Genomic DNA, 26,412 nt, shown 5'->3' with positions numbered 1-26,412 from the left:
CTACAGAAATGACTAAGATACCACGGAAAATTAACCAGACCTTTGACTGACTTTTAAGCGATGTACTGAAAGCCATTTCACACCACAGGAATGACTAAAATAACACGGATAATTACATTACGGTAATAGATGGTGAATAGTCTAACTAGTTGGAGGAATTGCTCGGAAAGTTATGGAAATTCAGGTTATATTTAGAGAAAATCTGGCAAGGATTTTTGTAAATCAAAGTTATAGTTGTTAAACTTCAAAATTTAGGTGTTCTAGAAGATTTTGATGGTGCTAAATCCATTTTTACTATAAAAACACAATTCAAACACTGCCTTTACAAGATTTATGCATAAAGTTATCCATTTCTCAAAATGTTGTTGTCAATGATTTTATTAATTTTTTACACTTTCAAAACATTATACTGGTAACGATAATGCACAATCATTTTAGATAATTCAATTCATTATTTTCTTTTTCTTCATCATAGTTCATAACGATTGCAAACACATAGTATAAGATGATTTTTATGTGGGATGCATAACACTCACCTTCTTAAAAATGATTACCCTTGAACACAGGACAATATAACATAGACACCATACAGCATTATAAGGTAATGATGGCTTTTAAGAGGTATGGATAACAGTCAGCTTAAAACATGATTATCCTTGACCACCGGGCGGAAACCACTCTAAAGATCACAAATGGAACTATACAATTCATGACAGTAAAAGCTTATGAATTTTTTATCATTCTACCTTTATTCTTCGTAACAAAAAGTATTCACTACTCGAAACAGTGATATCTGTCGCACAAAGTTCTCTCAATGCATAATGTTTACCATCCTTAGTTCTTAGAAACAATCCCTACAGTCGTTATTTTCTGGTGCTTAATGTTTGCCATAAAATATGGCGAGGAATGCTCGCCGTGTCTTTTGAAGAACGTAGAGATGTCGCTTTCAGTTGTTGACCAATAATGTAGGTTTTATTTCGAGGCAATGCATTAGGGTTTGCTCGGAGGAATAAATACTGAGATAGGGTGATCCACTTAACACACTTCTTCCTCATGTGAAGCTACGATCTTCCGATTGTATTGCAAATCACTCCAAACCTCAATAGATAGGAATCGATAATTTTGACATTAGTTTGCGGTCCTTGATCAAGAGCAGAAATCTAGGTTTAAAGTCTGACCCTTTGAGAATGATTTCAGTTTCGCGGGTTTTATAACAGAAGCATTTCTGCTTCTCTGCTTCCTTTGCAAGGAAAAGAGTCGAGGAAGTAGAAGTGTTTGTTTTGTTTACTCCTTTGACAACTATAGAGGTTTGTCCACATTTTTGGAAATCGATGGGGTTTTTGCCAGATTTAGCTGAAGAATTGATAGCTTCTACCTTCTAGCGTTTACTTTTGCATTTGTATAAGGTCAATCATTAAGATTTGGCAGAGATTTAGCTCTAATGGATCGAAGGTCTTTGCCTCCGGGGTTTAGATTTCATCCCACAGATGAAGAACTAGTAGCTTATTATTTAAAACGTAAAGTTCATGGCTGGAAGATGGATCTTGAGATTATTCCAGAGGTTGATATCTACAAGTGTGAGCCGTGGGACTTGCCGCGTAAGTTACATGATCTTTGTTGTTAGTTTCGAATTGTGTTCTGTAAGATTGAGTGATCTGAGCCCTGTTTAATAGATTAAATTTCTTGGTGTTTCTTAGTCAGCTTTAAAATACTGCACAAATGTTCCTTAATACAACCCTGATGCCCTTATAGTGTAATTGTCAGGTCAAGAGTTTGTGGTGACATTTTTTGTTGTGTGCAGAGAAATCTCTTCTGCCTGGAAGAGATCTGGAGTGGTTTTTTTTTTGCTCACGGGACAGGAAGTATCCAAACGGATCAAGAACAAACCGAGCGACGAAAGCTGGTTACTGGAAAGCTACGGGAAAAGAACGTAAAGTTACCTCTCATATGCGTTTGATTGGAATGAAGAAAACTCTTGTGTTTTACAGAGGTCGTGCCCCACATGGCTCTCGAACAAACTGGGTTATGCATGAATATTGTCTCTACAACAATGAATGTGAAGCCTCACCTTCGTTCCAGGTATGTAGAACTTGTTGATAGTTCAAAGCATACATAACAGGCAATAGATTTATACTCAAAAACTTAGAAGGCAATAGGAAAGAATAATTTCAGACATAGACAAATGGAGAAACAACAAGATTACTCAATCAACGGAATAGATAAAACAATCACTTGAGAACAAAAATCACTTTCCTCTCCTTTCCTTGGCCAGAGAAATTACAAATTTATAGACCCAGATCTAGAATCTTGCATGTGACTTAGATGGAGATCTAGAAACTAATGGTGGTGTAGAAGGATCTAGAATCCTACATGAATTTGGCTTCACACTTAACATTCTCCCACTTGAAGCCAAATAAGAGTCATGAATCAAGTCACAGTGAGTCCTACTTTGCCTCTACATAACTCATGTTTATTTTGTGGTAGAATCTTAGTAAGCATATCAGTAGGGTTCCCATCTGTATGAATCTTTTCCAAGGATAATTGTTCTTCCTCCAACACATGTCGGATCCAATGGTACCTTAAGTCAATGTGGTTGGTTTTTGAATGAAATGCTGGGTTTTTCGCCAAGTGAATGGCTCTATGACTATCACAATATAACACATACTTCTCCTGCTTTATTCCTATCTCTCTTAGGAATTTCTGCATCCACAACATCTCTTTACAAGCTTCTGTTGCAACTACGTACTCTCCTTTTGTTGTAGAGAGGGCTGCTATTCTTTGTAGCCTTGACACCCAAGGTACTGCTCCACCTGCAAATGTATACAAATAACCTTTACTGGACTTTCTGGTGTCCATATCTCCAGCCATATCTGCATCTGTAAATCCTTCAAGCACAATCTCATCATGAGAAACAATAATGATTAGTACCCTTGAGATACCTCAAAATCCATTTTATTGCTTGCCAATGTTGTTTGCGTGGATTGGCAAGGAACCTACTCACTACTCCCACAAAATATGCAATGTCTGGTCATGTGCATACCATGGCATACATCAAACTGCCAATTGCTGAAGCATAAGGAATCTTGCTCACCTCTTCTTTCTCCTTGTCATCACTAGGACATAATTTAGTACTTAGCTTGAAGTGGGCTGCAAGGGGTGTACCAACTAGCTTCGCATCCTTCATATTAAACCTGTCAAGCACTTTCTTGATATATTTTTCTTGTGACAGCTACAACCTTTTGTTTTTTCTGTCACATAATCCGCATGCCCAATATCTTTTGTGTTGGTCTCAAATACTTCATCAAATTTGCTACCCAAATCTTTCTTCAATCTATTGATCTTATTCTTATCATGCCCAACAATCAACATGTCATCCACATATAACAATAATATGATATACTTTCCTTGATCATACCTCTTGATATAGACACAATGGTCAGCTTCTAACCTCTAAAAACCATGTTCCAACATGAATGAATCAAATTTCTTGTACCATTGTCGAGGTGCTTGTTTCAACCCATAGAGACTCTTCTTCAACCTACAAACAAGACCTTCTTTGCCTTTTTCTATGAACCCTTTTGGCTGCTCCATATAAATTTCTTCCTCCAATTCACCATGAAGGAAAGCAATTTTTACATCTAATTGTTCACATTCTAAGTCTAAAGCAGCAACTAGCCCAAGAATGATTGTAATGGATGACATTTTAACAACAGGTGAGAAAATTTCAATGAAGTCAATACCTTCTTTTTGGGCAAAACCTTTCACCACCAGCCTTGCTTTATATCTCTGCTTCTTTTCGTCACCTTTATGCTTAATCCTGTAAACCCATTTGTTTTGTAGAGCCTTTCTACCTTTTACGAGGTTTACCAACTCCCACTCCAGCAAAGAGTTCATTTCTTCTTCCATTTCCTTCTTCCATTCTTCATTGTGCTCAACTTTACAGGCTTCTCGAAAACAATTAGGCTCACCTTCATCAATGAACAAAATATAGTTTGAAGGAGGATACCTTTGTGAAGGCTTATGAGGCCTAGAAGATCTTCGAACCAAATGTGGTGGCGCATTATCAGGTTGAATCTCCCGTAAAGGTTCCTGCAAGATTCCTTCTTCTTGTTGTTTATCATTTTCCACTCGTTGTTCTTCATGCTCCTGAATTTGTTGTTCATTTTCTCGTATTGGTGGTATGTTTTCCTGCTGCTCTTCATACCTGTCAATAACCTTCTTGACCTCCAACTCACCTACAATCCTCTTGAACATTTCTAACTCATTAAATATAACATCCCTGCTTCTAATAATTTTATGTTTGACCGGATCCCATAGATGTTAACCAAAATCTTCATCCGCATATCCCAAAAAATGCATTTCATAGATTTATCATTTAGCTTAGTTCTATTTTCTTTTAGAATATGTACAAATGCTTCACATCCAAAGATTTTCAAGTGAGAATAATTCAAATTCTTACTAGTCCAAACTTCTTCAGGAATACTGCCATCCAAGGTTATAGTTGGAGATCTATTTATGAGGTAGCAAGTGGTCGTGACTGCTTCAGCCCAAAAATTCTTCTCCAAACCGGAATTGGAAAACATACTTCGCACCTTTTCCATAATAGTGTGATTCATCCTTTCTGCAACACCATTTAGTTGAGGAGTACCAGGCACAGTCTTCTCATGCTTTATGCCAAACCTGTTACAACAATATATCTTGTCCATCTTTCATCTTGATCTGGACATCTCCCACTCCAACAATACTGCAAAAATGATTATTCCCCAAATGCACTCTACCATAATCACCTGGATTATATAAAACAAAACTATCTTTGCATGGGGTTACATGGTGAGATGCCCCAGAGTCAAGGATCCAATCAAAGCTACTGCTATATGTATATACACATGCATCCTCTACTGAAACAGTAAACAACACATCACCATCTGTGGCTACAGCAACAGTCTCACCTTCATTTGTGCTGAATGACTTGTGATTTGTATTAGATGGTCTCTGATAGTTTTGTCATTTCTTCCAAAATCGACATTCTTTCTTCATGTATTCGAGTTTCCACAAAGAAAGTAGATGATCCTTCATCTCCTTGATTTTGATCAGCCTCTCGATCTTGATCGCCCTTGCCGACTTCGATCCATTCTCCTACCATGATCAACTAGAGCTAGAGCTTCTCCTCCGTAGTTTTCCGCAATTGACTTGCATCACAGTTCCTCATTCATTAAACTGATACTGACATCATCAAACTTCACGGTCCCTGCAGTTGTTGAAGTGCTCATAACTAAAATTAAATTTTCCTAGCTATCTGGCACAGAACACATTAGCAAAATAGTTCTAATTTCATCATCTAAAATGATTTTAACAGAGGCAAGCTGATTAGTAATAATGTTAAATGCATTCAAGTGCTTAGCAACTGAAGCACCCTCCTTCATTTTGAGATTATAAAGCTTCTTCATCGAGAACACTTTGTTTGATGTCGTGTTCTTCTCATATAGATTATGAAGCTTCTTCCATAATCTTTTAGCCGTCTATTCTCCAGACACATTGAAATATGCATTCTTTGCTAGATATTGGCGGATTGTTGCAATCACTTTACTATCTAGCTTATTCCATTTTTCATCTGTCATCAATGAGGGTTTCTTTGTTGTGCCCACAATCGACAAATATTGATCTTTCAAAATCAGTATATCCTTCATCTGTGATTTCCATAGAGCAAAATTAGCCCTGCTCAACTTCTCCATATCTGTAATTGTTGTCTCTATTTTCAATATATTGATGCCCAAAAACAAAACTCCACTTAAAAATAAAAAATTAATTATTACTCTTTAAAATTTAATAAAAATGACCTTCCTCCTTTTAAAATACTCTTTTCAAAATTCCTGCTCCATTTTAAGATATACTTTTCAAAATTCCAACATATAATTATATAAATATGAAAAACATATATAATGTTTTAACCTTTTCACATTTTACACATACATATGTTGGTTTGTATACGTGCAAGCTTGATGAAAAAAATTACGAACTCCAGGTAAAGCATTTACACAGTCCACGTTTTAGGCTTCATGGCACGTTTCAACATATGCCCATGGCCTTTTTATTTCTTGCAAGAACTCTCTTAACATTCCTCAGCTAGTTCCTGAGCTATTTCCTGAACGGATCATTTTCGTGGACTCTCTTCTTTGCAGCAATTTCCGATTTCATGGAAAGATCCTTCAAACACTCCAGAGGTAACAACCAACGTTTTAATGAATGATGATAGAGTAATGAGATGGCACTAAGCGGCTTGCACAGTGGACATTCGACCCTAGCTCTGATACCAGTTGATAGTTCAAAGCATACATAACACACAACAGATTTATACTCAGAGACTTAGACAACAATAGAAAAGAATAATAATTTTAGAGACAGAGAAATGAGAAACAACAAGATTACTCAATCAGAAATAGCGGAATAGATAAAACAATCACTGGAGAACAAAAATCACTTTGCATTACGTAAAATCACTTTGCATTACGTAACAGGCCTAGACCTTGGCTTGCTTTCCTTGGCCAGAGAAATTACAAATTATTAGAGGTTGAAGAAGAATCTAGAATCTGCATGTGATTTAGATGGACATCTAGAAACTAATAGCGGTGTAAAAGGATCTATAATCCTGCATGAATTTGGCTTCACACTTAACATAACTAAATTCGTTAATTATAAACTTTTGCTTTTCCTTTCTTGCCAATTATCAGGGGACGATCTATGTAAATTCTTTGCCTTTGTTCTCAGACACTGTTATCTTCAGGCAAAGAGATTGTGATTTCCAACAGAATAAATTAGATGAAATCTTAGCTTTTCATTAGGGGCCACATAGTTTGAAGAATTTAAACAAAGCAATTAAATTAGCTGATCAAGAATGAAATAGCTGAGCCTATAACAAGCACAAGAAGAATTGAGACTAAATATGTAACGTTTAGTGGAATTCAAAAGTTAAACACATTATATTCGTTTGTCATATTTTGGAAGATAATATCTGGTTGAGACAGGCTTATATCTGATAATATTGCTTGATTGAGAGTATTTTCTCTGTATTGATTGATTTCTATCAAGTACCTCGATGTGTACACAATATTGTGGCAGGATCTGAGTAGGTTTGATTGGATTTAAAATTCACAGGATGCTTATGCTTTGTGCCGAATTTTCAAAAAAGGTGAGCCAGGACCAAAGTTTGAAGAACAATATGGCGAACCAGTTGAGAAATATTTCTCTTGTGGCATGAATAACTTGTTTGATAAGAACAGTTTTTATTCGGTGGAAGAACAGTATGATGAGAAGCTATCACCATTGTCGCATGCGGAGGAGCATCAAACCAATTCAAAAGAATCATCCTCCGAAACAAGAAAAGACATAAATTTGGGCGATGGAGCTCTGAAGAGGTTCCAATTACTGGATTTTGGTAATGTTAGCTGCACTTTACGATCTTCTACTGAGTCTACAAACCAGCCCAAGGTTTGAGAAGCATAACTTTTCAAGTTAGTCGAATGTATTTAACTCTTCCCTTTTCGTTTTTCTTATCAATGTATTTGTTCTGTGTGTGTGTTTGATGTTATTGACATGTTAATTTCTCTTGGGCTTTGCAGGCTAAGCATTACGAAAGCTCATGGCCACCATTGGAAGTCGACGATTTTCCTAATATTAAAACCTGTCTAAGATTTTCTAACTCGATAATGGTAAATTATTTTTCTGACTAGAGAATGCCCAGCATATATTTAGGTAGCAGGCAAATTCATTGGCCTGTCGAAGAAATCTCGGGAGAATAATTATTCAAGTCAATTTATTAATAGTGATGTAGCAGATATACAGTATAATGAAGATTTTCTTCAACTGACGACTCCGCGTTTGGGTGGATCATGCTCAAGGACGGTAAAAACGACATTAAAAGACTTGGAGATTTAAGGGTTTATATTGGCTTCCCATTGTTTAGCCGTTTTGTGGAAAAATTCAAATTCTGTTGTGAGAGTTTGGCGTCCATGCTAACATAATCTTATATATTTAAGGCAAAAGCAAGCGTCCAACTCAGTATCTATTTTGAGGATTAAGTTGAGCTGATTTCATTGACATTAGGATATATTCTTCTTGTGTTATAGCTACAATTGTTCTTTTTTCGCTGTCTTCGTGTATGAAGCAAATAATTCCCAATGTATAGAGTACAAACTATAGCAGCTCCAGGACTCTGTATCGGATGTTTTCGAAATAAAAATACACGTTTTTGGGTTGAACATCAGAGCTAAAATGTACTTTGATCATATCCAGCTATGGCTTCACAGTATAAGCTTATTTTTTGAGCCTTTCCACTAAGCAATCAGGCAGCTAGATTCAAGCTTCGTCCCAAACGATAAATTCAAGAATCAGAGATGAACTTTGATCAATCCAGCTGTATAATCACGCAGATGGAGGCGAAGGATTGACAGACAAGCATTACAGTCATGGAAAATTTCAATCTCATTCGTTCCAAATGTATTAAACAGAAAACCATTATAGTCATGGATTAACATCAACGCCTGCAAAATCTGACATATGGGTTATTTCTCGACTATAAGCCTTTCGGAGGCAATAGGGATGCCCGTGAATTTCTCAGATGTCAAGGCTCCGCGTGACGTTAATCCCATGGCAATCAATGACTCGAAATGAGTGTAGTCATCGGCATTTAAGCAAACTATCCGTGTCTCCAACCAAAACTCCAGCACGGAAAACAATAACCACATTGTAATGTGAGAGTTGAATATGTTCTCAGTAAGCGAAGCCGTGATCTCTATATAAAAATCTCAACTGACAAATTTAATTATAAAACGGGCATGGAAGAGTGGCCTGAACCTTATAACGTAATCAAGAATCGTAAAATTTGTATCCTCGTGCAAAGTTAAGGCAGTTGCGCACTTGGCTTCACTGAATTCATGTAAGTAACCACTCGCCTCAAAGTCGCCGGTAGTGATTCTCTTGGGGTCGGAGTCAACATTCTTACGACCGGGCTAAGACAATGCTTGAATTCCAGGCCCGGTACGATGAAGACGAATCTGTGAATATTGGCAGACAAACAAATTATTATTTTAATATTAGTGTTATACTGTAGTGTTATTCTACAATGTATTAACATTTTAACTTCAAAATTTCTAAATACGAGTCTGGTTTGTATTTTAATTCTTCAAAATTCTATTATATTAAATAAATATTTGTACTATTATAAATATATATGACCACATTGCGGTGGTTGATATATATATCAATGGATAAGAATTTAATATTAATAGTGATATTACTTAATATATAAATATAATAATAATAATTATGTTATAAAATAGTATTATCATTATATTATAAATATAATAATAATATAATAATGACAGTTTATAATAATATGATAATATTATAAAAAGTATCAATAATATAATAAATATTGATATTATTAACCAAAGGTTATTAAACCGTAGAAATATGAATTTTTAGATTAATAAAACTAAGGGAATAAGAAATCCAATGGATTAATACTAAAATGCCAAGGGATTATGAATCCATGGGATTAATATTATAAATATTAAGATAAATATTATAAACTATAAAATAAATATGGTTGAGCATCATTGGTCATGGTTGATTTTCATATTGAGACAATTCTTGTCACAATACGATGTTCGAGCATAGCTGACCATGCTTGGCCATCATTAATTTTCACATCATGACAATCTTTGTCATAATGTGATGTTGGACAATGGTTGATTTTCATATTGAGACAATCTTTGTCACAATGCGACGCTGGACAATGGACCATGATTGATTTTCATATTGAGACAATATTTGTCGTAATGTGATGTTGGACCATGGTTGAAAATGGTTGATTTTCATATTAAAACAATCTTTGTCACAATTCGACGTTGGACCATGCTCGCCCATGGTTCAACATGATTGATTTCCATATTAAGACAATCGTTGTCACAATCAGATGTTGGACCATGGTTGACCATGGTTGATTTTCATATTGAGACAATATTTTTCACAATATGATGTTGGACCATGTTTCAACATGGTTATCACAAAGCAACATTGGACCATGGTTGACCATGATTGATTTTATAAAACATGGTCTACCATGGTTGACCATGCTTGACCATGATTGATATTATAAACCCAAGGGAATAATAAACGTGAGGGTTTAATACTAAAAAGTGAAGGGATTATAGACCTGTTGATGGTGTCGGATGCTGCCAACATAGTAAGGGGATCTCCCTGATGTCAAGTCCCAATTAGACTTCACACTGTTTGGCGTAGGAGTCCCATCTGGTCATGTGGTGCGACTATCATTGGAATGATTTAAAGATATGCCTTCGATAACAACCAACACAAGAGAACACATACTACTTTGGGGTAGCAAGAGTGCGAGATTTGTGAGACATCCAATTTAAGGTATATGAGGGGGACTTTCATGGATGGCGAGGGCGAACAAGCCACTAGTTAGAAAAGTAATAGCACTATCCTAAGGGGCGACCCAGGAATAAAGGGAAGGGCTTGTTGACGACCTGCAAATTAGTCCACGTAATAAACAATAATCGTTAAAGCATAACAATATCCATTTAATAATAGCCATAACTAAGAAACAAAATAGTTCATTAACTTAACATGTGAATAAAAAAACATATACCACAAACATAACCAGAATAGTCCAACTACATCTATGATACATGTGTGAAGGAATGTTGTCTCATTGAGCTTTTGATTGAAAGTGTAAGATCCCAAGTAAACTGTTACATAGATGAGAAAATGTATCCAATGGTGGAAGATGAGGCCACACCTTAATTTTCCAAAGAATGCTCTATCTCCTATGTCTTACCAGAGAAGCCCAGGAAAAACCTCTAGAACCTAAAGGCCTTCCAAAAGCCCACGACCCAGAGAATCACTTTTCTTGAGTTATGAGGAGCTATTTATAACAAATACAATGACCTTTGATCTCCTCATGACTATTCAACTCTTATGACTATTCACATTCATTACACGATTCTTTACATTCCAATGTATGGCTTTTGATATTCCACATGTGTCCCTTGGACATCATTTCATAACTTTTATTACATAAGACACTTTACAAATGAGATAGTGGCCTAATAAGAAAAAATGATTAGGGACAAAACTCATCAAATAGATAAATCATTTACTTCTTCATGGAGTTCACTTGTAGTATAGGTGTTCCATGCTCTGAACTCCTTTCGACCCGTATTGGCAAGTCTCCTTTGTAGCACATATTCACCTCCAACAACTCTGTTAGTATGTTGTTGGAGATTTATTGTACATTATTCCACAACCATGAGAGATTCATGTGCACTTTGACTAGTGTAAAGGCTTAGTGTTGAATACTTGTTTTGGTTACCGCCAAGCCTTATTTCTCTATTTGTTGCCTAATTTATTCAATATATTCTCTGATATCCTAGAATAAGACCTCCCTCCCTCTCATTGCTTTAAGAGCTATGATGGTAGAGATCACGTGCTTCTGTGTTAGACACTCAAACCCATTATGCATTTGGTTGTATGTAGTCATAGTACTGACCGATTATGCTCCTAGATGCAAGTAATTTTGTAGATGGATTCTTATTTGAACTCTGTCAATTTATATGAATACTTTATACTTCCTTTGCAAATGTTATGGGGAATCTAGATATTTGGCAGCCCACTCCTGCATCTGATCAACTGCTATGTTTCCTATCTTCAGGAGCTTCACCACTTCTTGTGCATTGTTATGAATGCCACTGAGAGGAGCCATGAATTGTTGTGTGAGTGTCGTACCATCATATAATCATGCCATGGTATCCTCCATTGGCCCCAACTCTTCTTGCATAGTTAACTTCCATTCTGTGACATTAACATTCTCTAATGATAGTCATTGGTTCTCCGGTGCAAGATGTTCTACCTGTTGCTTCATTGTAGCAAGTTCCCTTCTCAACCTAGAATTCTCATTCAACAAGTACTCTGAGTTATATTGTGTTGTTGTTACGAATGCAACATTTACCACCATGAACACCCTTAGATTTCTTCTAGTGTTGGAAGTGATCACCCTCTTTGTAGGCACCAAGATAGGATTCTAAGGATCCTTTCTGAAATTTGTATACCTTTTTTGTATTATCCTCTTCTTCAGCTAATCTAAATTTACACTATATACTTCAGCGACTACGTTTCATGGTGAAGGTGTGATCTCCATATCTCTAACTCGAAGATGACTACATGTTAGAGGATGTTGTCCTAGAGTACCCATTTCTTCTTCCATTGGCTAGATGGTGGGTGAAAACGTGAATATCGGTTACAGTTTTGTGAGAAATGCCCCCGAAAAATTCACAATCTCAATTTTTTGGCCAACCAAAAATTTTCTTCGACCGAATTTTCTACATTTATTCAGCCAAAGTATTATACTAACATACTAACATTCAACCAAACTATTATTTGTTTAGATTAATGCCCACTGTTAAATGGATTTTTTTCTGGATTTGAAAAATTGACAAAAAAAATAGTTTGGTTCGAACTATTTATTCAGTCGAATTATATATTCGATCGAACTATTTATTCAATCGAACTATATATTTCACCGAACTATTTGTTGGACTAAAAAAATGCATATATATGAGGACCATAATAGTGTTTTGAAATTTTCTACAATGTTAGTGTGTTACTGTCATTGTGCCGAGCGCTGCTATTTCCACTGGCCCACTGGTTCAATGGAGGAAATGATCAAGTATGTAGATCAATTGTTCTTTTAGCTTTTTTTATTGTTTTTTGCGGATTCAATAATTTTTTGTTTTTTTTTTTAATAGGGTTGGTTGGAACCAGAGGAATATATTTGCGCCAATGTTGGTTGCACCTCGTCGTTGTTAGAGGAATTCTACCAGCGTCCTCAACCTCCTCGTCTGGACTAGGTAAGTCCTGTTATGCTTGTCTGAATACTTTTTTGAATATATTAATGGTTGTGTTAAGAAGCTCTACTTTTCTATTATTTTTATGAGCAATCAATGAAGAATTCAGGGAAATTCTATGTCTTTACATCAATTGGCTCTTCAATTCGAGTGAACTTCATTCCTAATGTATTCCCTAGCAAGCCTACTATCTAAATTAAATGTTTTTTTAGGTGGAGTGAACTTAATTGCTAATGTTTCCCTAGCGAGCCTGGACCATATAAGCATTTTTATTCTTCTTTTTCTGAAATATCAAAGTAATTTTTGTAGTTGCAAAAGTATGGTTCCTTTTTATCATCTATTTTGAATGGTGAATAGTGCCTGGCTGAAAGGAGATTGTATAATTTTCTTGTGCATGATTACGTAAAAGACTATTTTGTTGTCATCCTATGTGGGCAGTGGATATTTAATATTATTATTAAGACAATTAGTATAGATGATTACATGGAACGTAGAATTTCCCTGACAGTTCGGCTTTACAGATAATTACGCTTATTTCTAAGTTTCTAGGATGAACTGTGGTCTATATTGACATGTTTCATAATAGAACTATTATTTTAAAATAGTAAAAGTGTATAGAAAGTTTCGAATCATAGTAGTAACTTATTATGACGATTTCCTAAAGTTTGCAAAGAGTATGAAATAAAAATGCAGTTAAAGATTTGGATAAAAAATAAAAAAATGGTTAATATTTTGGAATCAGTTAGTTCCAATATGTAAAGGTAAAGGAAAACACTTGCTGGAATAGTCTGAATTTCTGTTGATTATGTACCTAAATTTAGATGCTTTATGAAAGTTTGAAGCAGGCTCTGCAGAAAGAACATGTTCCGCTTAATTCTCGAACATTTGAGTATAGAATTTAAAGTGGTAAACAATAGATAAGAAGATACTATTAAAGAGAAAGAGAAATACTTAGTGCTAGTTCTTTCATTAAACTGTGAAATTTCTTATAAATACTAATTTCAAAACCTCGCAAACTCTTCAACAAATAAAGATTTTTGAGGCATGGCGACTCGTTCTGACAGATAAACTAGAGTCAACCATCAGGAGTAGTATGAGAGAAACATATGTGTGTGTTGTATATCATATGCATGTGTTATGATATCATGCTATTGATCATAGTGACCCAGGCCACTTTTCATATATGATGAAAGAGGTGCACATGACTATATGGGATAACTCTAGGTTGGGAGTCTGACAGAAATAACCGCAAAGGCCGTGTGTATATATATATATATATATATAACTGTTAGGGAGCACTTCTTGCAATGAATGAGAGGTCCAAGAAAGGAATCTAGAATACCCCTTTCACTTAAAAATGAGTAAATAATATCCTACAAATAAATGACTAAGGAAACGAGAACTGAAAAAATCATAGATTTCCGCATTTAATTTTCAAAAGCAAGCCATTGAACAAAAGATAGAATTTGGAATTCAAATTCACCCATTAGAAAAAAGTTAACCGTAACTTGAAAGAAACCTCTTCAGAAGTTGTACAATAAACCCAAGCAAGAGTTTATGCATAGCCACTAAATTTCAGCAAGTTTATAAATCTAAATAAATGTGTCCAATTAAGAAATACCTCCAAAGCCACTGCCAACAAAATATATATGCAATACAATGAAATGTTCAGGACCAACACATTTATATATATAACAAATGATCTTTGTTCAAAACCAATACCGACTATAGTTAAATAACCCATAGTATCAACTATATTGATAAATCCACATTGAGAGACAAATATTCAAGGTGACCTTAAGGGTTTCAATACAACTAGTTAAAAAGAAAATGATTAATTTAACTGCAAGCAGCCTTGAGGAAAAACACCTAGAACCAAGTAGGGTAATTTTGCATGTAAGGAATATGGCTACTGATTACAAAATTAAGAGTCCAACCTAGTTCCAAGGATATCTAGAAAGTCCCACAGGAAGGGAAGAAATAAGCCAAACACAGTTCTTTACAAGCACAAAATTATAATAGCAGCAATTGTGGCATAGAAGTAAATATAGAGCTATACTAATGACCCATTGGTGGGTCATATAATAGAATCAACAAATGAACTTACTTTAGATATAAATAATACAATGCAGAATATTGGGAATGTTCTTTTATAACAGGCTGCAACTTAAAAAAAAAAAATCAGATATTAACAATTCGACAGATTATAATTAGTTCCAGAGGCATGATAAAATTCCCCTACTACCTCGCCTTCTCACAAAATTGTCTAAACAATGATATTTTGCACAACCTAACCCTTCACTAAATGTTTTGTTCACACATTAAATTTCTTCAATTTTGTGATGATGCAATATCATATTTATTAAATTCCTTTCATTTTGTGATGACACAATATCATATTTATGTTTCTAGCTCTTTAAGGATAAAAATTGGGATAATTATAATTTTAAGCTGTTAAATGTATGTCCTAGAGTTCTTCAATACACATAATATATTTCTACATTCAAAAATATAATTTAAATCACAAAACATCAACATCTTATCAAAAATATGATCATGTAAATTCCAAGAAAAATATAAAATCACCTGATCTTTATAAATTAAATCAAAATCTTTACATCATCTAAATTAAGTTGATCCAATATCCATGAACCTTCTCCAACTAATCATAAGGTAATTTCCTATCCCTAGTTATAGTACTAGGTCAAAGCTTTTCTGAACTTATCATGAGGTAATATCCTGTGCCCTTTGTTTTCTCACTTCATCCAAGGTATGCATAGCTTTTAAAATGTGTTCATTTGCTGCTTTTGATTTTGAGTCAATGCATCATGAATTAAATATTGATATCATTATTCGAGTGATGTGATAGTGATAGGAATCTTGAATCTAACCATCGGTGTGACAATGGACAAACATTTGGCCATGTGTTTAAATAGTGATTTTCTATACACCTAGTTCCTAAAATCAATAAATTTCTAACATATGAAACTATCAATCACATGTATAAATTCCAAAGGAGAACATAGAATATGATCGTGAAACTAGGCTTAATCCTTGTAGTATTCCATTATTTAATCACAATAGGTATTTATTTATTATCATTCTCCCATAGACTACGACATTTATTTATTATCACTCCAATATTAAATCACAATGGGTATAAATATATTCAATTAATTTTATTGAATTTCCTTCTTACAGGGATCTGAAAACCCATTAAACATGGTTGAAAAATGAACATTATGCATAGAAGTTTCTTATGATCCCAATCCAAGGCAGGTAGTGATTACTTATGAGCTATGCAATATTTTTACGCACAAAGTCCTCCAAAGGAAAAGGAATGTACCTGGAATAACAACAACAAATGAAGCATATTATATTACATTGATAGAAGGCTTAGAAAAACTATTGAGTATGGATCCAATGGAATTGTAGTCTACACCAATTCCAAACTTGTGTGCAACCAAATGAAAGACGTGTACCAAGTTAAAAAGGAGAGGTTAAAACAACCTTATGAAGAAGAAAAAAAATATTGTTAGTCAATTTCAATCATTTAGTGTAAGACATTGTGAAAATGTTAATAGGATGTCTAGTGATGTATTGTATGTGGCAATGCCAATTCAAGATTTGTGTCTAAAAGATGAATTAGTGTTAAGAAGCTCTCCATCAATATTCATTGATGGACATTGTAATATATCTTTGATATGTGTGTTTTTTTTAGTCATAAATGTGTCATTTTTAATGACCATGTGTTTTTTTCAATTCTATACCAAGTGTGCCCCCACTATGTAAGCACAACTTGGTGAACTTGACATGTTTTAGAAAATTTTGTATTTAATTTTCAAAATGTGTGTGCTTCAACATTTTTCTTTTTAGTCTTGAGTATATTTTAAATGAAGAGCTTCGAATTGTTACAATAATTTTTTGAATTATTTCAATGTTTTTAAATAACAATTTTAAGATATTAAAATGCATGATGTAATTTCGAGGGTTACAACAATTAAATGCATGAGGTAAATTCAAGGGTTACAACAATTTTCTGAATTCTTGATATTTTTAAATAGAATTTTAAAAAGAACTGTAAATGCATGAGGTAAATTTTTAAATATCATGCATATATATATCATGGATGATCAATATCCACATGATTATTTGAGGTGAGCATCAATATAGTCTCCTGCAACTACTAGAGGGTGAGGTTGAGGTCATCAATCAAAGAGAATATCAAACCAATCGGGGGAGGTCCATCATGATCGTGGTATATATATGTTTATGTGAAAGTTTTAAATGATATTGGAATATAATAATATGTACATGTATACATATAGAGTTGATTTTTTTTATCAATTTAGCTTAAATTTAATTTATAGCAAATTTCAGTTTTTTAGGAGCATATCAAACTAAGTCGAGAAGATTATCTACTCAATCAATGGAAGGGCATCGTTCACATTGTGCTATTTATTATATATATATATATATATATATATATATATATATATATATATATTATGTGCATTTACTTAAATGATAAATATGTAGAATCATATGTATGTACATACATATGATTCTACATATTTATCATTTAAGTAAATGCACATAAGCATATATATATATATATATATATATATATATATATATATATATATATATATATGCTTATGTGCATTTACTTAAATGATAAATATGTAGAATCATATGTATGTACACATATATATTGAATTAATTTTCTATTTTTCTAGAAGCTTCGAACAATATGTCATCGTGTGAGGGTGGCCAACATTATCTAGGCCATCATCAATCTCAAGGTGGGCAACATTCTCCAAGTGGTCATTAATCTCAATCAGATCATAATGATCATCATCATTGTGGTAAATTATATAATTTATTTTTATGTTAAAAATAATTTGTACAGATAAATGAATTGTATGTACAAATGCATGTACATGTCTATCTTGCATGTGTATGAATACATTTGTTCACATGTTTTTGTATTTATGTAATTTTATATATTGATGTAGAGGGTGAAAATGTTGCTCCGAGTAGACGTAAATGAAGCTGGGGAATTCAAGAAGAAGGTCATACACCAACTACAACTTATCAATATGATATTCCTGATGAGATTCCTTGGGAGAGAAACCTCCAAAAATGTACATTACAAAGGTGCAAAAGTCATTATTAAAAATTGAGGAAATATCTTGGGAGTTTGGAGCTCCCTGCAGAGAGTCGAGAAAGATTAGAAATAGTTTTGCACTCTCTAATATCATTTCTTGATATTTATGAGAAGCTTGGGCCGACCATGGATTGCTTTATAGATATGATGAGGCATAGAAGAAAGCAGTAATGGGTTCAAGTTAGTAAAAGGGTTACAAAATAAAATGCAAAATCTCTATTTAGTTTCAAAGAAGGGCTGAAAGAAAGATGCTCAAGGTGTAATATTTCAAGAACCCTGATATAGACAAGCATTTGTATGATAGGTTCCTTGCAACATATGGAAAGCTACCATGGAATGATGAGGTTCCAATTTATTTTGGAAAATTCTTTTATACAAAATTCTTTTTTAGTATGAAACCTGATTATAATGACCTTCCATCTTAATATTATGGTAGTTGGAGACATCTGTTAAATGATCGTAAAGGCACATTACGTGATACTAAATTGCCTCAGCCTCTACCACCTTTGTTACACCAACCTCCTTGTCTGGTAACTTTGCGGTTAGAAATGGATGTCACTTCTCAAATTGGTCGAGAAGGAAGGGATACCATTATAGACAACATCTAGAGTGCATTAACTAGAATTGATATCAGTCTAAATCAGTAAAGAGCACATGATAATTTTGTATATCAAACAAATGAGGAGATAAATAATATGAATATTGAGGAGCTTAAAGCATATGCAAAGGGTTGTGTTAATGGTTGGCAAGACCTAATTTTTCATGAGGAAGAAGGTGTGGGATTGGTATGTGTTAATGGTTAGCGTGGATATTTTAATGTAATTTGTAATGTATGTGTTAATGCCGATTCACATATATTTTCTTAATTTTTTCAAATATAATATAACAAAAATTTATCATATGTTCATCATTTGCAGTTAACTCGTTTGTTGAACGAAATTTTGATAATTTCACGGGCCCAAGTTCAGATTCCAATCAAGATATTTTGAGAGATGATAGTTTTTTTTAAGTGTACAAGTTGATACAATTATTATTCTACTTTTATTATATCGATATTGTGAGGTCATATTTTTAAAAGAAATAGTTATGTATACATAATTAAATGCTAACATATTATAATTCCGTTTGATGTTTCAGACATAGCGCCATCCTCTTCCTCCCTACTACAAGATGTGCCAAATATTCAATTGTCATAAGTGTTGAATATTTCACTTATTTTTTGTTCTAAATTGAAGTGCAATTTTCATTAATAAATGAGATATATTTATTTTATAGTTGTAAAATTTTCAAATTTTGGGTGTGTGGAGATGATTTCCCATGAGGGCTCCACTAGGGGAGAAATACCATACCACATAGGTTCATATCAGGGGATATAAATTGAGGAAAAAATGGCATAATATATTGGGGAATATATAGGGGGTAAAGGGTTTTTATATTGGAACTTATAAAAAATCGAGTTCAAAGTTAATGAAAAAATATAAAGGGGTATAAAAAATGTTAATGAAAAAATGGATACCTACAATATCTAGTGGAAGTAGGGGTTTTTTAAATTGGGAAGGTGTATTGGGTTCGTAATGGTAGGGGGTTAAATAATGCGATTTTTAGGGGTATTTTCCAATATGTAGTCAAATTAAGGGTATTGTTTAATATGCCACGAACGGACGTGATAGGACCAAGGTTCATTAAGTGAAGCCCCCATGCAATTTCCATTCTCCAAGGACTTTAGTGATGGAGTCGACAATGGAGATATGATGATCTAAACAATTTCAAAAAGTCATGTAACAATTTTTTTAATATTTTGAGTTTAGGCATTTTCATGTGCAATTTTATTTTTTTACTATATACATCTACATGTATTGTACGGGGCATCTAGGAGAGAGAAATGCAAGGGGAACACCACGAGGTATTCCATGGAATTTGAAACCTTAGTTGGTTACATCAATTGAATTGTCTAGAAAATTTGAAAAAGTTGACACTTGATGGTTTTTAACATTGATCTAGTTTATGCACTTTTATGTGTAATTTTAAAATTTTAATATATATACATTCACATGTATTGTACAGTTTATCCATAAAAGCACAATTTATGGCGGACACCACAAGTGCACAATATAGTTTATGTATTTTTATGTGTAATTATAAAATTTTAATATATATACATTCACATGTATTGTACAGTTTATCCATGAAAGCGCAATGTATAGCGAACACCACAAGCACACAATGGAGGGGGAACACCATGAGGCATTGCATTGAATTTGGAACTTTCTATAATTTTGTTTTAATGATTAGATTCTCATTTTATTTTAAAACATCAAAATTTAATTTTAAAGTACATAATATTATGTATATATGAAATTACACATATTGTGCAGGGCACCCATGATTCAGATGAGAGCAAAAGGAGGTTGATAGATCAAATATTTCAACGAGATTCTCTAAATTGATGCAGTTGTTTATTTGACAATCTTTTAATGTTATATTTAATTTTATCATGATATATATTGTGGACATATTTAAAATAAACTCTTTATTATGAATTGATGCATATTTTTATTTGACAACTTTTTATTATATATCTACTTTTATAATGATATAAATTTTAGACATATTTCAAATCTAGAACTCTTTATTATGATTGAATACATGCTAATTTTGGAGTTTATGTACATTTTTCATGGTACGATTTGCATGATGCATGGTTTGATGCTTAAAACTTGGTTTACATATTTAAGTTCATAAATATGTAGCAATGAAAGTAAATTTTCATTTAGTTGCTACAATTTGCATAATAATTGTTATAATGTTAGTAGATAATTCCTAGGTTTTGTTTAAATTTGTTTTTTCACTTGTTATTTAAAACAACTCTATTAAAATTACAAATTACAAAACATGGTAAATTTTGCATTTGAATGAATCTTTTAATTTAGTGTAGATGTCTAAAACAATCATAACTTAAAATTGCATTATAAAATATGGTATGTACATTTTTCATTCATGTATAGAAAGGCTACCATGGATTTCTATTGATAGTTAACTTTCAATATAAAGTTATTTGACTGCACAAACATACTAGATGAAATGGCATTATAAAACATGGCCAAAAATTGTATGATGCATGCATGCTTTGATTCTTTTGAAGGTTTTACATATTTAAGTTCATGAATATGTAGCAATGAAAGTAAATTTGCATCTAGTTGGTACATTTTGTATAATCATTGTTATAATGTTAGTAGATTATTCTTAGGTTTTATATAAAGTTGTTTTGATCTGGATTTAAACAGGAACGCAATAGATTACAAAGATAACCATAAATACAGAGATGCAATAACCATAAACACATAGATGCAGTGGAAATAATGCTTCATTTCATTAATGGAAAATACTGAAATATGCTTACAACCAGAAATGGAAATAAACCAGCTAGGGCGATGGTCGCTTATCTCTGAGAAGAGATGTGCGGCTACATGCCTCTGAACTGTTCCGAACTGTGTTACAATGAGGCTCGAAGGCCTATTTATTGTTGAGAAACAATGGAAAACCCTTCACATCCCGAAACCTAACCCTAGAAGATGAAACGCCAAATTGTGGGCCCCGTTTGGGTAAATTGGTACATCAATTTCCCGGGGTCGTAACTTTGGCATACGATCTCCGTTTGACGCGTACAATAGCTCGTTAGAAAGATCTATCCGAGTACTACCACTTTGGGAGGCAACATCAGTCCATGGACCCATGTTGCCCCAGAATCCCAAAAAAACGTCGTTTAGGGCCTCAAAACGGCTCCGGAAGTTCAGGACCCGAAAAAATGCTAAAAATAGTAAACTGTGCTACAATTTAGGAAACTGAAAAGACTGAAAGAGACAGTTGTGGGGGTCCAAATGGGTTGGTGGGTGGCCACCAACATCCACCTGGATCATTCCTCCCCCCTTAGGAAGCAATGGTCCCCATTGCGTTGAGTTCCTCCATCTGCTGAACTTGTCCTGCAATCTTTGATGTGTCCAGTGATGGTGGGAAGCATGGTCGACGATGGTCCACATTGAACACTCGGTGCAAGCGAAGGAATGGAGGAATGTTGTGCTTCAAAGCATTGTTTCTCGTAGCCTTGGTACTGGTGTAAGGACCATGTCGGAGTGGTCGGAGCTTCTGATGGGCTCTTGTAAGGCGTTCTTTCTGCAGATGTAACCAAACTTTGTTTCCCACCTGAAACTTATGTGGTACCCCTGTGGGTGAGGAGAAGTTGTTACTGTGTTCTGTCATGACCATATTCCTTTGCTGCTGCTGCTGCGTAGAGGAACCCTTTGCAGGGGTCATGGATGTAGCAATGATCTTCCCCTTACTTTGGGAGTGAACCAGATAGATGAATTTCCTGGTCTGTGATATGAGCTTGCTGCCTTTTTTGGTAGTGATCAAAGATGTGGTGGTAGGTGGGGCTACCTCCGGTATCCTATATAATGAATCATTCAAAGAAATAATGACAGCACGAGGCCTTGACTCATACACAGCATGTCGCCTCCACAAGTATGGCTGGCCTAATAATACATCACAAACATCCAGAGGTGTAACATCACACAATACCTCATCTGTGAAGGGCTTGATGCTATAGGGAAGGCGGCACTGCTGGCGAACTTTGAGATCTCGTCCTTCATGAAGCCACCCGATACTGTACGGCTGTGGGTGTGGTGTAGTCGGTAGGCCCAACCGCTTCACGACCTCTGCTGAAACCAGGTTCTTTTGGCTACCACTGTCGACAATGAATCGCAGCGGTGAACCCTTCACCCACATCTGTGAGTGGAAAAGACGCTCCCCCTCCTCTGGATTTTCGGGCTCATCTTTCTGGATCTTGGCGGTGGCAACAGTGGCGCTGGGATCCGCATCAATGATCTGCTTCCCTTTGCCATTCCCCTTGTCGGGTTCTGGCTCAGGGTCGGAACATGCATCTGATTCGGAAGCCTTCAACTCGGCCACCAACGACTGCTTGGTCCGACACTCACTTGTGTTATGAGTGGGACTCTTGTGGAACTCACACCACTTTCCCGTGTCCTTCTTCAGCTTCGTGGTGTTGTTCTCTTCTTGCGACTTCGGCGGGTTGTCTTGGGCTGCCCCGCCTTGGCTTTGTCCTTTGGGCTTCGGATTTGCAGATCCAAAGTCTTGCTTCTTCTGTTTGAACTTTTGCTCGATTTTGACAGCGTATCGGTACGCTGTGCCGAGTGAGGAGATGTTCAAGAACACCATCTCTTCCTGGATGTATCTGTGTAGGCAGCCACGGTATTTGAGTACCAGATGCAGCTCAGAATCTTTGATACCCAACTGTGTGCGAAGGGTATGAAAAATGTTTGTGAACTCTGATACATCTTGGTCTCGTCCCTGCCGCAGTGTGGTCCATTTGATGTATTTGTCCTCATAGGTTCCGACAGGGTAGTACTGCTCCTTGATGGCATCCCGGAAGTCATTCCAAGTGGGTGCGCCTGAAAATAGTGAGCCTGTACTTTCATCCTTCTGCTCGCAGTAGGTTTCCCACCAGTCCTTGATGTGGGGGGCTGCTTTGAGAAGAGCGAAAACAATCTTTTCCCGACTTGAAAATTCATGAACAGAAAAATACCCATCTAGCAGATTTAACCATTTATCTACGACATTTGCATCTATTTTACCCTCGAAGATGGGGATTTCAAAATTAACTTGTACCTTAAACGACGTGGCGTTTCCAGAGTCTCTTTTGGAAGCCGATGTGTCGCCTCTGGGTAGCCGCTGAAGGATCTGCGCAAAGCTGTCCATCATCGCGTTCCTTTGCCGCTCGAGTGCTTCTTCGAGCAAGATTTTGATAGGATCTCCTGCCCCCTCGTCTTTCTTCTCGTCCGCCATGGGAGGCCGTCGGGATTTGCGAGGCTGGTCTTGCAAAGGTTCGACCAGTTCAAGCCCTAACTCCTTATATCCCAACCTCGTTGGGGACATGCAGAGAAAAACAGAGAAAAAGCAGACCGCTCTGATACCACTGATCCGGATTTAAACAGGAATGCAATAGATTACAAAGATAACCATAAATACAGAGATGCAATAACCATAAACACATAGATGCAGCGGAAATAATGCTTCATTTCATTAATGGAAAATACTGAAATATGCTTACAACCAGAAATGGAAATAAACCAGCTAGGGCGATGGTAGCTTATCTCTGAGAAGAGATGTGCGGCTACATGCCTCTGAACTGTTCCGAACTGTGTTACAATGAGGCTCGAAGGCCTATTTATTGTTGAGAAACAATGGAAAACCCTTCACATCCCGAAACCTAACCCTAGAAGATGAAACGCCAAATTGTGGGCCCCGTTTGGGTAAATTGGTACATCAATTTCCCGGGGTCGTAACTTTGGCATACGATCTCCGTTTGACGCGTACAATAGCTCGTTAGAAAGATCTATCCGAGTATTACCACTTTGGGAGGCAACATCGGTCCATGGACCCATGTTTCCCCAGAATCCCAAAAAAACGTCGTTTAGGGCCTCAAAACGGCTCCGGAAGTTCAGGACCCGAAAAAATGCTAAAAATAGTAAACTGTGCTACAATTTAGGAAACTGAAAAGACTGAAAGAGACAGTTGTGGGGGTCCAAATGGGTTGGTGGGTGGCCACCAACATCCACCTGGATCATGTTTTGTCACTTGTTATTTAAAATGAATCTATAAAATAAAAAAATACAAAACATAGTACATTTTGCATTTGAACGAATCTTTTAATTTAGCTTAGATGGCTAAAACAATCATAACTTAAAATTGCATCATAAAATATGGTATGTACATTTTGCATTCATGTATAGAAAGGCTACTATGGATGTCGGTTGATAGCTAACTTTTAATATAAAGTTATTTGAATGCAGAAACATAATAGATAAAATTGCATTATAAAACATGGCCCACAATTTGCATGTTGCATGCATGGTTTGATGCTTTTGAAGGTTTTACATATTTAAGTTCATGAATATGTAGCAATGAAAGAAAATTTGCATTTAGTTGGTACATTTCGCATGATCATTCTTATAATGTTAGTAGATGATTCCGAGGTTTTGTTTAAATTCTTTTTGTCAATTTATTTAAAATGAATATAGTAAAATTGTAAATTAAAAAACATGGTACATTTGCATTTGAAAAAATCTTATAATTTGCTAAAGATTTCACAAATAATCATAAATCAAAATTGCATTATAAAATATGGTATGTACATTTATCTTTCATGTATAGAAAGACTACTATGGATGTCAATTGATAGTTAACTTTTAATATAAAGTTATTTGAATGCACAAACATACTACATAGAATTTCATTATAAAACATGGCCCACAATTTGCATGATGCATGCATGGTTTGATGCTTTTGAAGGTTTTACATATTTAAGTTCATGAAACTGTAGAAATGAAAGTAAATTTCCATTTAGTTGGTGCATTTTTCATGATCATTCTTATAATGTTAGTAGATGATTCTTAGGTTTTGTTTAAATGTGTTTTGTCAATTTATTTAAAATGAATATAGTGAAATTGTAAATTACAAAACATGGTACATTTTGCATTTGAATGAATCTTATAATTTGGTTTAGATGTATAAAATAATCACAAATTAAAATTGCATTATAAAATATGGTATGTACAATTTTCATTTATGTATAGAAAGGCTACTATGGATGTTGGTTGATAGTTAACTTTTAATATAAAGTTGTTTGAATGCACAAACATACTAGATAAAATTGCATTATAAAACATGGCCCATAATTTGCATGATGCATGCATGGTTAGATTCTTTTGAAGGTTTTACATATTTAACTTCATGAATATGTAGCAATGAAAGTATATTTGCATTTAATTGGTACATTTTGCATGATCATTCTTACAATGTTAGTAGATGATTCTTAGCTTTGTTTTAAGTTGTTTTGTCAATTTATTTAAAATGAATATAGTAAAGTTGCAAAATTACAAAACATGGTACATTTTGCATTTGAATGAATCTTATAATTTGTTGTAGATTTCCAAAAAAAATCATAAATTAAAATTGCATTATAAAATATGGTATGTACATTTTGCATTCATGTATAGAAAGACTACTAGGGATGTCATTTGATAGTTAACTTTTAGTATAAAGTTGTTTGAATGCATAAACATACTAGATAAAATTGCATTATAAAACATGGCCTACAATTTGCATGATGCATGCATGATTTGATGCTTTTAAAGGTTTTATATATTTAAGCTCATGAATGTATAGCAATGAAAGTAAATTTTCATTTACTTGGTACATTTTGCATTCAATCATTCACATAATGTTAGTAGATGATCCTTAGGT

General features: G+C 34.7%; 1 protein-coding gene across 1 annotated transcript; it reads left to right on the top strand.

Moving 5' to 3' along the window:
* The first annotated feature begins 1,441 nt into the window (after nucleotides 1-1,441).
* Nucleotides 1,442-12,926, top strand: LOC149235428 (NAC domain-containing protein 54-like). Its single transcript, XM_089368547.1, has 5 exons — nucleotides 1,442-1,598; nucleotides 1,802-2,079; nucleotides 7,153-7,485; nucleotides 7,617-7,706; nucleotides 12,825-12,926. The coding sequence occupies exons 1-5, from the start codon at nucleotides 1,442-1,444 to the stop codon at nucleotides 12,924-12,926; spliced, it is 960 nt and encodes a 319-aa protein (XP_089224673.1).
* The last annotated feature ends 13,486 nt before the right edge of the window (nucleotides 12,927-26,412 follow it).

The sequence above is a fragment of the Pinus tabuliformis genome, chromosome 8 (genome assembly GCF_031772625.1).
Source record: "Pinus tabuliformis cultivar Carrire ecotype Pingquan chromosome 8, CPIR1, whole genome shotgun sequence".
Taxonomy (NCBI): Eukaryota; Viridiplantae; Streptophyta; class Pinopsida; order Pinales; family Pinaceae; genus Pinus; species Pinus tabuliformis.
This window is presented reverse-complemented; position numbering and strand designations above follow the sequence as displayed.

Excerpts from the sequence above, each read along its gene's own strand:
- LOC149235428 (XM_089368547.1), top strand. The coding sequence starts at position 1,442 with ATGGATCGAAGGTCTTTGCCTCCGGGGTTTAGATTTCATCCCACAGAT. Across the intron at positions 2,080-7,152 it reads AAGCCTCACCTTCGTTCCAG|GATGCTTATGCTTTGTGCCG; the intron begins GTATGTAGAACT and ends TAAAATTCACAG. Across the intron at positions 7,486-7,616 it reads AGTCTACAAACCAGCCCAAG|GCTAAGCATTACGAAAGCTC; the intron begins GTTTGAGAAGCA and ends TGGGCTTTGCAG.